Raw genomic sequence first — 15,513 nt, forward strand, 5'->3', positions numbered from 1 at the left:
TTGGCGTATAAATCAAACAATAACTTCTTAGTTTTGAGTTGGTGCCAAAGTACACATCCACAGTTGAGTCTACAGCAGATTACACCCACCAAGTGGCTTGAGGGCTCAAAGTGAAACTGGGAAATAATCTTTAAATTATTCAAATACACATTTATGCTTTTAAATGTCGGCCAGCAGACATTTTCTTATGACCATTTTCAAGTTCTAAGCCTAAAAATCAGTGTACAGAACAAATTTTAACAAACTTCAAAGTGAAGTTTTGAGCATGATATTTTAAGCTTGAATGGCTCCGAAGAGCCATTTAAAAGCAGTTTTCTGTATGTTGCTATGTAGCAATATAACTACTCATCTGTGGTGAGGGTGGTAATTTCCAATGATCCTTCTGCAGTTTTCTGCAAGTACAGTGCCAAGATTGCATTATCTTTCCCTTTATCTTATTTTTTTGGTGCATTGGAAAATAGCTCCAGCACTGTCTGTGAGATGCTGAGCAGTTCTGCCAAATATATGAATGATCAATAGCAGATCTACAATCAAATGTTAAGAGCCATTTTGAAACTTCAACAACTTTTCATCTAAGAGTACTCTTAGAAATATGAAGTACTGATCCATTCTGGTGTGACAAACCCAGCATGTATAATTTACCTTGATCTGGAAAAAAACATTTTGTGTTTTTTTGTTTTTACATTTTTCTTAGAAGAAGGCATTGCTGTGTGTTCTGTTGAACATTCGTTGTTTAGAAAATCAAATGCATTTGCTCTGGATGTGCATAAATACAAAGTAATGCTACAGACTTGAGTCCTGAAAATACCGACAGCTGTCTCTATATAGAACACTGTAGATAAGTTATATTAGATCTGATTGGTTGCTTCCAAAACAGAGAGGAAGAGCTCCTTCTTGCCCTTAACACATCTGTGTCAGCTCAAAACCCACAGCCTCATGGCACCTACCCACAGCACAGGGATTGTTCAGGGCTGGAGCCGTGAGTGCGGCCTAGGGTGTGATACAGCTGAAACTTGGCTGTGCCTCCTTGTGTCGTCCTGCTGGCTTGCATGCTTAGGAATGCGCAGCATATTCAGCAGGGTCTTGGCATAGCTATTGGAAGCAGCAGAGGAATTGGAGGAGAGATGGTGTCTCCTGATGCGTGGTCTCTTGCTCCAGACTCATGGCCAAACTGTGTCTTATCATACTCCCATCCTTCACTTTAACAGAATTTGAAGGACATGTTGCCAACAGATGGGTTGCTCTTTGTCGTAGCTACAACTGTGGTGGTGGCTTTTGATGCATCGCACACGAGTGTACACACTACATTTCCTTAAATCTAATGTGAGTTATTGTAGGGGATATGTTGGCAGAGCACTTACTTCTTTTAGCAGCAGTTTGGCTTTGGGCAGCTTTGTGGTATTAATGAAGCTCTAATTTAATCTTTACTGACCTTTTCCCTCCTTTCTTCTTGTGAAAATATACAAAGATAGCTGAGTTGTAAAGCTCTGTAGGTATAGAGTGAAAGTTTTGCTGATACGGTAACCACAGAATCTATCCCTTGGTTGGACTACTGCAATTATCCTTGATTTTCTTTTAAATGCTTTATTTTTAACTGTAAAAAATGAAAACACGGCTACTTTGTTATGCTGAAATGCTTACTGGTTAATTTTTGAAGCCCACTCAATGTTATTTTTTATCACCTACTCAAAACCAGCATCAGCAAGTTGCTCTTTGAAATCCTGTCTCCAGGTGCAGAAATAACCACATTTGGTTGGACAAGAATGTCTGACTTCTTTTCATTTGGTTAAATATACGTGCTGACTGAAGAAACATGTCACAAAATGAATTTTATACATACTGTCTGTCCTGTATTTATTATTGGTAGATCGGAAAACAAAGTGTCCTGTTCATTCCATCCTTGCTTTTAGATTTGCATCTGCTATTTGAGAGTTTGTTCTCCACTGACCACTGCTTGGTTTTACCAATTTCCAGACTACTGCTTCCATCTTACTGATAGTACATCCCAGTGTCACTGGCCTCCCTCTGCTGAGGCTGAGGTCACAGAATTACAGAATTATCAAGGTTGGAAAAGACCTAGAAGATCATCTAGTCCAACCATTACCAATACTTCCCGTCTAAATTATATTCCTCAACACCACATCCAAACATTTCTTGAACACTCCCATGGTCGGTGACTCCACCACCTCCCTGGGCAGTGCATTCCAATGCCTGACTACCCTTTCCGAGAAGTAATACTTCCTAATGTCCATGGCTGACAGATGGCTGACTGTTGAAGTTATTATGACCATAATGGTAGAAAAAATGGAGAGGGTATCAAACCCTTTGAGTGAAACTGAAAGTTTCTTGGTGAAACTGATTAATAGCTGAAGTCCCAAAATTTTAGTACTCTTTTCTCATTGTCAGGCTTGGAAAACATTTTTATAATAGAGATTCACTTAAGTGTTTGTTGTCATACTTACCTTTTGTTGTGAAGATACTTTGAAGTGTGATTTAGAATTCCTGATTGTATTGCAGTGTAAATGTAAATAATTTACTTTCTCAAGCAAGGCAGTATGATTCAGACAAAGGTTTTGTAATGTGTAATGCACACACACACACGCACACACACACACATATATATAAAAATCAACTTAGTTTGAAAAAACTACTTCCAGTGTACAATGGTTCAGTAGATAACACATAAAAACAATAAGTAACAATGCTTGGGAAGTAAAGGAATGCAATGGGAAAGAGGAATTTGAATTGGGGTTCTGGGTCCCATAGAAATCACTGATTACAGCATCAGTGCTGTCGGATTTGGACTAAAGCACAGGAACTGCAGATGGGAAAAAGAGGAAAGGACACTATGACAAGAGCTGGAAGGCGGTAACAGGCAAATGTCTCACCAAAAGGAGAAGATAAGATAATGTTGTTTCCGAGGAAAATTCTGTGGTTACTCCTCAGACCAAGCAAGCAACAATCCCACTGTGTACTTGTAACCCATTCCCAGCAGTCATTCATTTCTGGTCGCTAATGAAATTAAAGATTGGACAAAGCAAAAGATCCTTCTGTGAAGGTGTAAGAGAGGGGAACTGGGAAAAGTGTTCTCAGTAGCAGACATAAAACTGAATTTTTGAGAGCATCAGTGCTGATTCATATTTGTTCCCTTTGAAAATGCAGTTTGCTAGTTTTCACTGCTATAAGGCAACTGATGTAAACAAGTAGCTTCTTTGCTTATGCAAAAACTGCTACTTATTGTATGACTGATGACAAGAATAGTACTTTGACAATTCTAGGGGCAGGCACAGGGTGAATTCTTCAGTTGGTGGTGGAATTATTTTCCTAAGTGTGGATTTTTTATCATTAGTGGAATTTGCTATTCTGAAAGACTTGTAGTTTACTTTTTAGATGTAAAAAGTGAATATATATATTTAAAAAAAAAAAAGTGAATATATATATATATATTTTTTTTGAAGGTACCAGATTTCAAATGCACTTGGTCTACATTTTTAGTGCATCAGAGTGACACGTTCTTACCTTTTATAACTTAAAATATTTAGTTCATTATTTTGATTTTTATTATTGTTTATACTAGTAGCACACGGAGCCGCCAAAAGAGTGTCTTGTAGTAGGGATTATACACGGATGTACACGCTTCTTTCAGCACCCTTGTAGTCTAAATAAATGGGGCTCACCAGCCCCTGGCAAGGAAAGGAGTGCAGCAGACAAGGACAGACAGAGAAGTGGTGCATCCTCACTGTGTGAGTTCCTGGCTTACTGATCTCATTCAAAATTAGGGAGACTTTTGTTTCACTTTCCTTTCTGTTGTTTGTTTTAAAGTCAGCCCACGGTGGCTGTGCTTATGTGGGACTCTACTTGTATTTGTGGTGATGAAGAGGACTAGGGAAAGAATGGGCTGAAAGGCTGGAGAACAGAAAGTGACATTTCTTTCAAATGGGAAAAAAGTATTTAGAAAATGAGATTCCTGCTGTTTTAGGCCTGATTCTTGATCTGTGTAATCTCTGACTTTGGAACTGCTTGTTCAGGAGGGGATTAGTTAATGGGCAAAGGGACGTCCTCTTGCAATCTAAACTTCAGGCATGCTTGTAAATGACAGTGGGGCATGCCCTGTAGGTGCAATGTGAACAGGGTCAGCAGGCTGAGATAGCAGTGATGCTGGGTGAGTAGGATTCAGTCAGGATAACTGGGTATACAGAGTCTGTAAAAACAACATACACAAGGATCCATTACTTTAAAGAGTCTGTACTGAAGAAATGTAACACTAGGTTAGGTCATCTGATTCCCTGGTCGTCTCTTTCAGGATTCTGCTGCACAGGGTGCTTTCCTGCTTTACTAAATTCACTTCTTAAAGGTTTTGTGTGATTGGTATTGTTCACATCGCTAAACACAGCTATGCATTACAACCATGTTATTGCAATGCAGCATGCATACAGCTGCTCTGTAACAGGTAGCAAATGAGATGGGGGGGGGGAGGGGTCCTGTGGAACAGATCCTGTTTTGGCATGTTTATAAGCGTGTTATGAATTACATAAGAAATGTATTCAGGAGTTAAATGTGTCCTGGGATGAAAACAAAGGAGGTTTTCCTAAGGGTAAAAAAAATCCAACACAGTTAATCCCAATTAACTGTAGCTTTAGGCAAGGGTTTTTCCTCCCTTCTCCTCTCCCTTCCAGAGGAAACACTGAATTCATTCAGAAAACAACAAATGCAGTGTCCTGGATGAAACAGAATGCTAACAGAGTAATGAGTGCAGATGAGCCTTGCAAATTGATGTGTGTCTGTCTTAAGATTAGCAACAGCAGCAATAAAAAGGAAATCTGTAAATACAGAAACTGTGACAACAGTTGCATTCTCGTGTGGATTATTCACTTCACATAAGGAGAATCCATGAAACCCAAAGTGGTGGTGGTTCATCAAATCATACCAATGGCCTTCAGCTCTGGACGTGTTGCTCTGGGGCTTTAAACTCTCACAGGGATGTCACAGCCCATCTGTAGACTGTCCTTTGCATTTACATTTTTTGACTACTGAAGACCTTTGGACTGTTTCTGATATACCCATGGTTGAACAGTAGTGCTTACACAGGGGCTAACGTGCTTATTTTGGTTTATTACATGTGGATTCTTATGCTTTAAAATTAGTAGCAAGAAATTCTATGTGTTTTCTTGTAAAACGATAGCGGCTGTTTTGCTAAGAAAAAACAAGCCTTTATATTGCATTACTTTTGCTTGTATCTTGCCCACCTCAGAAGAGTTGCTAAGTAGAAGCACTCATGTTAAAATATAAATGTTGTCTTAAGCTTATTCCATTATTCCAGCCGTGTTTAGTGTAACCCTGTCATTTTCTAATAGCAGTCCAGCTGCCAAAGCTCTCTGGGAGTCCTTCATGAACCTCAAACAGAAGGAAGCTGTGATGGAGGCCAGGAGACACCTGGTGGAGGCCGCAAGCAGAGAAAATTTACCCATTAAAATGAGCATGGGTGAGTAGCGTGGCGTACCTTTCCCTGCACAGTAGTAACACCACAGAAGGTGACAGCTGCTCTTCTTCCATTTAACCCTTTTGGGGAAAGCCTATGCCCACCCTCAGATTTGGGGTGTGTACTGTGATACTACAAAATCTTCCTGATATGGAAACAAGAAGCAAATGTTTGCTAGAGCTCACGTGTCATGTTTTAAATGCAATGACAATGAAAAGATTAACAGTTACAAAGCAATGGAGTTCTATGATGAAGGATTTCAAAGGGTTGCAATTGTTTAGCACTGTTGCTTCTCTTTGTTCTGTGAAGAATGAGAATTTGGGTATTCTTAAGAAGTCAGCAGGATATGTGTCTGTGGTGAGCAGAAGTTTTAAGTAGATACTGGCCTGATGAAATCTGTACAGATCTTGTATTTGATTATGTTATCTTGGTAGTGAGGCTAATGTGAAATAAGGCTGCCTGGATCAAGAGAGTTTAAGCTGAAAACCATGTCTGGGCACTTTTTAAACCTGATAAAACTAAATTCTTCAAAATATTAGAGATATAGAATATAAATAATTACTTTCAATAAGTTTTTTAGTGTATTGTTCTAACTGTATGCTATATTTAGTTAAAATTGCAAGAATGACTGCAAAGTTAGGCTTATTAAAACAATTATATGGCTCTATACCTTATTTTTATTCCTTATGGAATAAGAGTAATAGGCATTTATCTCAAACTCAAACTAGAGTCTTCCGCCAAGATCCTGTGGAGAAATTAGATGTACAGCCAACTTGTGAACTCTTAACAGCTATAACATTTCATATATTGCAAATACCTAGAGCATACATTTATTAGATTATTAATCAGAAATACTAGATGTGTGCAACAGTAATTCTGTAAACTGTTTTAAAGAAATGGAAAAGGAGCAGCTGTGAGAGGGTTATTGCAAATTAACCTAAGGGAGAAGAGGCACAGTGAATAATAAAACTGCCTTTAAACTTTTTCTAATAAAGTATTTGATTATTCACCATAGTAACATTTAATGTCTTTACATTTCATATGCCTCTGAAAAAAAAAGTTATGTTGTTGAAATTCAACTTCTTCTTAAAAGTGATTGCTTCTGATCCTTGTGACATAATGATCTGTCTACCACCTTCAGTTCTCTGCGTGAATGACTAGATCAGACACCCTTTCCATGTGGACTCTCTGTATGGTATCCATTCATGGCTAATAACCTCGGTTCTTAATCATGTTAGCTGGTACTCATCTAATGGTGGCCTAGATGTCTGATACTCTATGTAGTGCTGTGTAGAAACATCTTATGGGTGGTGGTGAAACAAAATTCTGATGCTATCATTTTTGAGATGTAATTTTGTTCAGAGGATGCAATATAGGTTAAAGTAAAGATATTGGTTATTATTAATATCAGTATTTATTAACTTAGTAATCACTATAGAAATTTTGCTTAGTGAATTGCTTATTTTATATTGGAATCATAATTCATTCTAAAATAGTTAATTTTTTTAGCTGAAATTCACATCATGTTGTCACTTTGTCCAGTGACATGTTTAAGTATGATGTATTAGAACAGATCTGCACCATTAATGTTCATTTATCATCTGTCGTGCTACAGAACATCTTAAATCTGTCAGAAAAGCTGGAAATGAAGTTATTTATCAGTGATTTCTTTTGCTGACAAGGAAGACTGTTCTGTGGACTGCTCTGGTTCTGGCTGTTGCGTTTAGTTGAAAGTCACTGCTTGCTTCTGCAGTGACTGTGTTATGAGGCAGCTCTGGCTGAAAAGAGGGGAAATGCTTTCAGTGTTTCTACTCTGTGCTTTTATTTGAGTTATTACGAGTTTACCTCAGGTTTTGCATAACCTTGATGGCACACTGGTTTTCCCGGTGCTTGGAGTGTTTTCTGAATTATGTATGGCCCTAATATGAAGTGTCACAAAGATTTGCTATGCTTTCCCTGCAAATAATGGGTGTACATTTCAGATTTGCTCTGTCTATACTTTGCTACACATGGTAGGAGATTAATGAATTGTAGGAGGAACCACAGCTTAAGCATTTGCTTTCTTGAAGAGACCTGTTGCTGAAGAGGGCACATCATCTTCTCCCACTTCCCACAGATATCTCTTCTAGGCTATGGAGAATTCCTCTGTCTTCCCTTAAAGGCAGCAGACATGGACAGATAAGTTCTGAGGAAGGAAATCAACAATTTTGGCTATATTTTTTTTAATCTTATATATATATTTTTCTTTTACAAGGGGAAATGGCCTCAAGTTGTGCCAGGGCAAGTTTAGGTTGGATGTTAGGAGACACTTCTTTACAGAAAGGGTTGTTAAGTACTGGAATAGGCTCCCCAGAGAGGCGGTTGAATCACCATCCCTGGATGTGTTTAAGAGCTGTTTGGATGTGGTGCTCAGATATATGATTTAGCAGAGGGTTGTTAGAGTTAGGGTACTATGGTTAGGCTGTGGTTGGACTTGATGATCTTCAAGGTCTTTTCCAATCTGGGTGATTCTATGATTCTATGATCTGAGTAGATTGGATTGCTGGTTTCGGGTGTTCTTGATTCACGTATCCCTTATATTAGTTGTATCTACCAAAGCAGTAGTGGGGAAAGTCTGGAAGTCCTGTCAACTATTTCAAATTAGTTTAGTGTAGAAAGAAAGTCAGCTGAAGATATGAAGTGCAGAGTTGGCAGCATTTTGTGGAAAATTCTGTGGATGGACTCTTGGAGCAGATTCAAATGTAAGACCATCTCTGTGGCATTTGTAAATAAACGGCAATTTTTCTTATGCTGAAACAGTCTTATACTCAGGTTATCAAGTGGGACAAGTGTTCTTCTATCACCTTCAAGAAAGGTAGATTATCTAATGCTGTCAGTATTGACTTTTGTGCAGTGTTTGCTTGGTGTTGCTTACTGTGGGCATGTTTTTGATAAATCTAAGTCTTGGGAACATCCTTAACCCTTTCAGCAATCTGTAGTTCCCAAAACAGTGTGTTTATATGTAAACAGTAGGTGGAGCTGTCCTGTGCTAGAAGTCTACTTACATAAAGTCAAAATACTTCCGCATAATGAAAACTCTGGCATTTTATTTTATTGAAAGAATTGTTTTTGTAAGGCTTGTTGGAAGACATTACAGAAGATCATTTTAATGGCATTCTGTTGAGTTTTATAGTGATTCAAGTGAGACAGTAAAGAGATTGCTTGTACTTGGCTCTTAAATTAAGTGACTGCAAGGAGTTTCACTCTGAGGCAGCAGCCTGATTAGCAGTGCAGCAGAAAGATGCTATTTTTTCTACTCCTCTATTTCCAGTTCCATTCTTTATAGTTTTAATGCGTATCTTAATTGTCTTCTGAATGTGATCATCCATGAATCTCCTCTTGAAAGCTTTGCTATTAGTGTAGTCTTTTGGCAGTAATAAAAAACTTGCTACAGATGCTCTGTGGTTTTAGAAACACCTTTGCTCTTCTGCTTGGAAAAAGCATGGTAAATTTCAGTCAAGCCTGAAGTCTTTTATTGTGTCTCTTTACTGATATGGAGACTGAAAGATGAAACACCGGTATAGCAACAGAAGTTAGGTGCTTTGTGCTGTGACATGAGACCTTGATAACAGAATAAAGGCCTTCTGGTTTCTTTCTATTTAAATTGTAGAAATAGAGTTTCAAAAATCAGGCTCACTATACAAGTAGCTCAGAATGTGTGAGATAAAGAAGGGTCCTTAGCTCTCAAACGGCCAAATGTGTGTGGGGTGAACTGCATGGTAAAACTTTTGGGTAGAAATAGGGAGATCCTTAAATTTCAATGGAGATAAGAAATAGCATTTTGATGTGAAAAGATAAATGGAAGAGAATATCTTATCTAGAAATATAAAGCATGTGAAGAATACAAAATGTACAATTCTTAAAAAAAAGAAATTGCACTGGACTGTAGTGGCATTTAACATACTATTTATTCATGACAAGATCAGTGTAAAAATATTCAAGATTCAGTGCCATTCAGTTCCTGGAATAAACTCTAGGGATAAAAGCTACCAGCAAAGAAAATGAGTCACGGTGAAGTAGATAGGTGCACTGATATCTCCCCAGATAATTAGGCCAATTCCGTGCAAAAGACAACTAGTGAGACAATGGCAGGCTGTATTTAAGGCCTTTATGAAGGAGGAGAAGGTGGGTGAGCATTATAGGCCTCAAAGCAGTCTGTGCAGCATTCAGATCCCTTTGCAGCACACATTAGGGTAAGTTATAGGTACCTGGGTAACAGCTGGTCTTCTCAGTATGTGGGTGGCCCGAGATGCAGAGGGATCAAGTTGTAGACTGGTTCTGGAGTTGTTTGTGCACATTCCTCTGTCTTTTGTTTAACTCATCTTCAAGCATGTTGGGACAACAAGCTGCAGAAGGCAAAGCCTTTCTGAAGGCGGTCTCATGGGACAGGAGGGTTCCTGCACCAACTTGATTGAGATGGGCCTGGTTTAGTTTGCAGAGTCCTAAATTCTTGATGGTGAGTCTCTCTGTGCTCCTCCAGTAGCTCACTGGTGCTCTTCAGGTCAATAACACAGGAAAAGATGGGACTGCTCCTCTGGAGTCCTTTTGTTGGACTCCAGGACTCCCCTGGAGTCCTTTTGTTGCACAGTGTGAATCATGAATAATTTTTTCCCTTTTTTTCCCCTCATCCAAAGCAACAGAAGTTCTGCAGTGTGGGAGCTATCTAGCCAAGCAGATTTGATTTTACAGCCTGTTACAGTACTGAGTTCTTGACTTCTCCTTGTAGTGCAGCTGTAAGTGTGGTCTTGACCTGTAGTAATTGTTTCTAGTTTCAGTGGTGGTCAATACAGCAGATGTGCTGTTGCATCACTCACCCCTGGAGGCAGGAAGGCTTTTTTTGGTCTTAGACTGCAAATGTTTCATTGAAGAGTTTCAAGTGTTTCTAAAAGCTTTGGACTCTTTGTGGGGGCTTCCTTATAGACCATTGCATTCACAGTGGATGACCACTCTTTGATTTTGATTTTAGAGGGGGTAAGCTCTCCCTGATAACACTTAATAAAGGTAGTCATTCTGAATAGTCACCACCAGATACAAATGTGGAAATAGACTGATGTTATGGATGTTTCACCTTGCACTAGGATGAAGTTCACAGTTTCATCAGAGTAATCAGTGTTCACTGAACTAAAAAGTTCCATCTTCTGACAGTCATTTGGCTTTTGCCAGTCTACAGTAATGATGTTGCTCCAAGCCCTGGATGTGCAAAGAATATGTAGCAACCTGGTTGTGTGGGTTTTTTTTTTCTTCTGTGTTTTTTTTAAGTAACTGAACTTTTCATGTAGTCTCTGTAACTAGATGTAACAGAATGGATTAAGATATTCCTGCCAAGGGAGTTCTCTGTTTTTGAGGATATGTGATAAAATAGCTGAGATGAAGAGATTCAGAAGCGGAGCAGATTGCTTTTCGTCAGTAAGTGATGCTGCATTGGTGCATAGTGTTGTTTAGAAGGATCACCAGCTGAGGAACACTCTTTGCACTAAACATAATGCTCCTTTCACAGCTAAATGCTTCATTAAGGAAAGTGGTATGCCAGTTCTTTTTTTCAGTCTTACCTTTCAATACACAGGATAGGATCCTTGACAGCACTAAACAAGAAAACAAACATACCATAAAATAGCTGCAACTGTGAGGTGTGATGTCCTTCTCCCTGTTGTGCTGGTGCCTCCTGGGTTTGCTTCTGCTGCCACGAGGGCCTGACTGCTGCTTCATATTCAACCTGCCAGACTCTCACATTCTGAACTTCAGAGGGATTTAGGTTGCAGAATCAGTATCAGTCTGTTGCAAATAGAAGAAACACAGGGAAACTTTAAATAAAGGGTTTTAAACAGTTTACTTTAAAGTTAGTGCAAAATGGCATCCTGAATGTGACAAAAGGCTTGCTGGTATCTAGCATCCATGACACGTGTTCTTAGTGAGTGCTGCCATCTCTGTATTTAAAGAAAGAACTGGAAAATCCTCTGTCCCAAATGTTAAGGTACTGTGCTAACAAATGATAATTTTCTTTTTTTAAATTTATTTATTTTTTTTTTTTACTTTGAGCAAATATTGGAAATAGATAGAGATGAGAGGCTATCCTATGGGCAGTTACGTAAGTTTAATGCTAAGAAAAAGAAAAAAATGATAAAACACTTGTGTAATTCACACTTCCTAGTTGAAAATGTACCTTGAAAAACCGTATTTTCCTTTTAATTGTTGATATGAAGGGAATGATAGGGAATGTGGAACCCTCCTGGGTTCTCCAAATACAACAGTTACTCCTTATGGAAATGGTTTTGTTGTGGGTCTTGGTGTCGTTAAATCTTGCCTCTTAGTTAAGGGAAACATCTCTAGTGAAGGAGACTGAGTGATAATAACAAACAGAAATATTCAGGTAGTACGTTATCTTTGATTCAGTTACACTTGGCACATGGATGGAGAACTATTTGGCTGACCTTAGTATTATATATATATATATATATATATATATATACACATAATATATATACATGTATATGTATATATATATGTAGGGATTGTGGTCACAATGTACTTTCTATGTGTCTGGAATTTTTGAATAAAGTCTCTTTTTGGTTTGTTTTCTTTCATTTTGGTTTTTGGTGTAGATAGTCAACTCAAATGCTTAAGTTTAACTTGTGGCCAGGTCTCCTTCTGTGTCTGATTGTGATTAAAATTGGAGATAATCATGAAAAATTTTGAAGAAAACAGAAATGTGTTACTCTTGCAAATATATCATTTCATTGTTTATGTTCTTTGCTAATGTAATACTGCAAGGCATATATCAACTTTGTGAAACCTTTTTGACTTTATATAAGTGTTGTGAAAAGTTACTTCAGTCTGGTCTTACTGTAGAGAATTGATAAGATGTGTGCAGCAGAAGGAAACATTAATGTATGGATAAACTTTTTTGAAGTTTTGGCACAAGGCTTTAACGTAAGAAATCAATAACAATGTTCATTTACAAGATATATACCCTTAAGTGAAAAGGAAATTACTTGTAAGTATTGTAAGTAACAATACTTAATTGTCTGGAATCATAGAATCATAGAATCACCAAGGTTGGAAAAGACCTACAAGATCATCCAGTCCAGCCGTTCACCTATTACCAATAGCTCCCACTAAACCACGTCCCTCAACACAACATCCAGTCGTTCCTTGAACACCCCCAGGGTTGGTGACTCCACCACCTTCCTGGGTAGTCCATTCCACTGCCTGACCACCCTTTCTGAGAAGTAAATCTCTATTAAGTCATGGTGTTTCTAACATTTGTCTAAATGAACAACTTTTACATTGAACAAACCAAATTGTTCAGGAAAAGCTGAAATGCTTCTCTGAGTTTTTGACTGCTTGTTAGTCAGCAGTAGGTATACAGTTAGATCCTGCTATGGAGAAACAAGCTGATTATATATATGTATATACATATATACACACATATGTAAAGATAAAACTTTTGAAGTTACTGAATAGTGATGCAGCCCCCTGAAAAGAAGCAGTTAAACTGATGTCTTCTGTTCTCTGCTAAGATTTATTCCATTGCTTTTTGGGTTGTTTTTTTCTCAGATCAACCATAATGACTGTTTTAGCTAAGCAAGAGAGCTCCTGGATATATGGGGTGGGGAAACACCAGTTCCAGTGTGTGCTTGGCATGCAACAAAGCCATGTGGCACCAAGGTTTTGCTGAATCTCTGTGGCAGTTGTGGGTTCTGCACTGTGTTTTGTGCGTCCTACAAGATGACAGAAAGGACTTCAGAATTAATGTTAAAAAAGAGCTGACAAGTGAAAAAGAAAGGAATAAAAGAGAACAAACTTGAAGTAGCTGGAAGAGGTCTAGAACTAAAGGAACAAACTATCACTGAGAGCAGCACATGGCAAAGGATATGAATATATATTATATGCTAGTGTGCTTGCAAATACCATTGAGCATTACACTTTAAGTGGGACATGGCTGTACAGTAAAACTGGGTGGCTTGCTCATTGCTGTTTTTCCATCATAACTGTAAACTTGATGATTCAGTCTTGCAAAGAAGAACTATTTACATGAAGACAAGTTGAGTTACATATGTATGTACTCATACATCATCATGTTTTCCATCTATTTTTATTTGCTTCCCACCCAAAGTGATCGTTAGGGTATTCTCAGCTATTCAAGTCTTTCAGAGGTCATAAGAGAAATAATCAGTCCTTTTGAATAACCTACCAATGAACAACAACCTCCCTTTGTCTGGGACAACAAGCCAAGAACACAGTGAAGTATTCAGTGTCTGAAAACATATGTCTTAGTGCTAAATGAGGACGTGTACAAGCCACCTGGAATCCTTTGGGCATATAATTTTAGGACACATAAGCCAGTTCTTTATTTGTGAGAGGTTTAGAGCATCCAGGAGATGATGCAACCAAATCTGCAGATTTAAAGTTACTTTATGATTGCAGTGAACTACTGTTTTCAAGGGTTACTGTTTCTCAGAGCTGGTGACTCTCTTGCTGGGGCACGACCTAGTGTTCTGTGTTTATTAATGCAGTAAAAGAGGTGAAAAATGAGGCAACATTTATGATCATGATACATATTTAGTCAAGAGTAAGCTAATTTGAGTACTGTGTATGTATGTGTGGAAGGAAGGAGGTTTCTAGTTCCATCCATCCTTCAGCATAGTGATACAAAAAATGTTAGATCTTCCATTGTGCTGCTGCTCTTGCAACTAAGGAGGGGAGGAGGCTTACAGGTGACTGTCAAACCAAGAGCAGATTGGTTTGTTTTCTTGGGAGATGAGCATATGCTGCTAGAAATAAACCTGTCACATCTGCTTTCAGTCTGCTACAAGGTTGAGTGCTCTTAGTGTCCAGAGCTTTACTCTGAAGAAGTCAGCCAAGCAGTATCCCCCTTTTCATCTCTCCAAAAAGCTAGGGAGTAGTTGGTGTTCTTCTCTTCTTTATTAGTAATGTAAGAACTGGGTGACTTTTGAAATTAATAACTAACCAAAAACTAAGATTGAATTGTTTTTATGGTACTTAATCTTAAAGAGTGTTACCGAAACTTCCTAAGAAGTACAAAAACATGTTGATTTAATAAGAATAACATCTGGAAATTACACCAACACGGAGACTTAAGGGGCGTCATCTGTCCTACTAAATTGCTCTCACTTAGTTTGCAAAATATCCAACTCCCTTGGCAGTACTGTTGCCTCATGGATTTCACGATATTATTACATTCCTTAGAAGTATCTGGCATTGGATGTGATTAGAGGAAAGCTACTGGGAGAGACAGGTCTATATTTCTAAGATTATGGATGAGGAAAACAATTTATCTGGATTTTTTCAGCTAGTCTGTGAATTCCAAGTTATTTTCTTATTCATCGTGGTTCTGTCAAGTGAAAAATGGACCTCAGCAAAGTGCTCCAGCCAGTGAAAGTCAGACTGTGTTCTTGCATTAGATTGAACTAAGTTTAAAGCTATGTGTATTTGGCGATTCCTGTAGTCTTGGAAAAGCATCCACTTATTTATTCAATTGGTCACAAAATGTACTTTCATCTTTACTTGTCCCAATGGAGATAATTAACGAAGTGCTAGATGAAAAAATAAGGACTGTATGTTTGCAAGAGTGCATTGATATTTTTGACCTTTGCTCTTTAGACACCTTGTAATCCATAAATCTTGTTTAAAAAAAACCCACCGCTTTGGGATTCTGAATTTTAAAAATCTACTGGTAAATCTGTCTTGAAAAATAATTATTTTCTTGAAGTGATGCCTGCATTACAGTATATAGACTGCAGTGTTAATTTAAGATGGAAAAAAGTCATACTGTGGAATTGTCTTCATGTCTACATATGTGGCTTGTCTAGTTAACTTTCTGTTTAACTTCTGAGGTTAAAGTCTTTCCATTCCGCTCAAGCTACTCCAGCTACTCAGAAACAGACTTCAGTCAGATCCTGGTCTTTCTCCCATTAAACATGTTTGTGTCCTCAAACCTGTAAGGCAGCTATTTTTCACCATTCCTTAAATATAAA

General features: G+C 38.2%; 1 protein-coding gene across 3 annotated transcripts in view; it reads left to right on the forward strand.

Moving 5' to 3' along the window:
- Positions 1–15,513, forward strand: part of SCFD2 (sec1 family domain containing 2) — a 161,936-nt gene that overhangs the window by 20,583 nt on the left and 125,840 nt on the right. For 2 of the 3 annotated variants that reach the window (XM_015862315.3, XM_085545428.1), the window contains exon 3: positions 5,355–5,482. In XM_015862315.3, coding sequence (XP_015717801.1) covers positions 5,355–5,482 — 128 coding nt within the window. The remainder of the gene's footprint in view (positions 1–5,354; positions 5,483–15,513) is intronic. The other variant, XM_015862316.3, reaches the window with a different exon arrangement.

The sequence above is a fragment of the Coturnix japonica genome, chromosome 4, assembly GCF_054131305.1.
Source record: "Coturnix japonica strain WE chromosome 4, WE-NBRP24, whole genome shotgun sequence".
Lineage (NCBI taxonomy): Eukaryota > Metazoa > Chordata > Aves > Galliformes > Phasianidae > Coturnix > Coturnix japonica.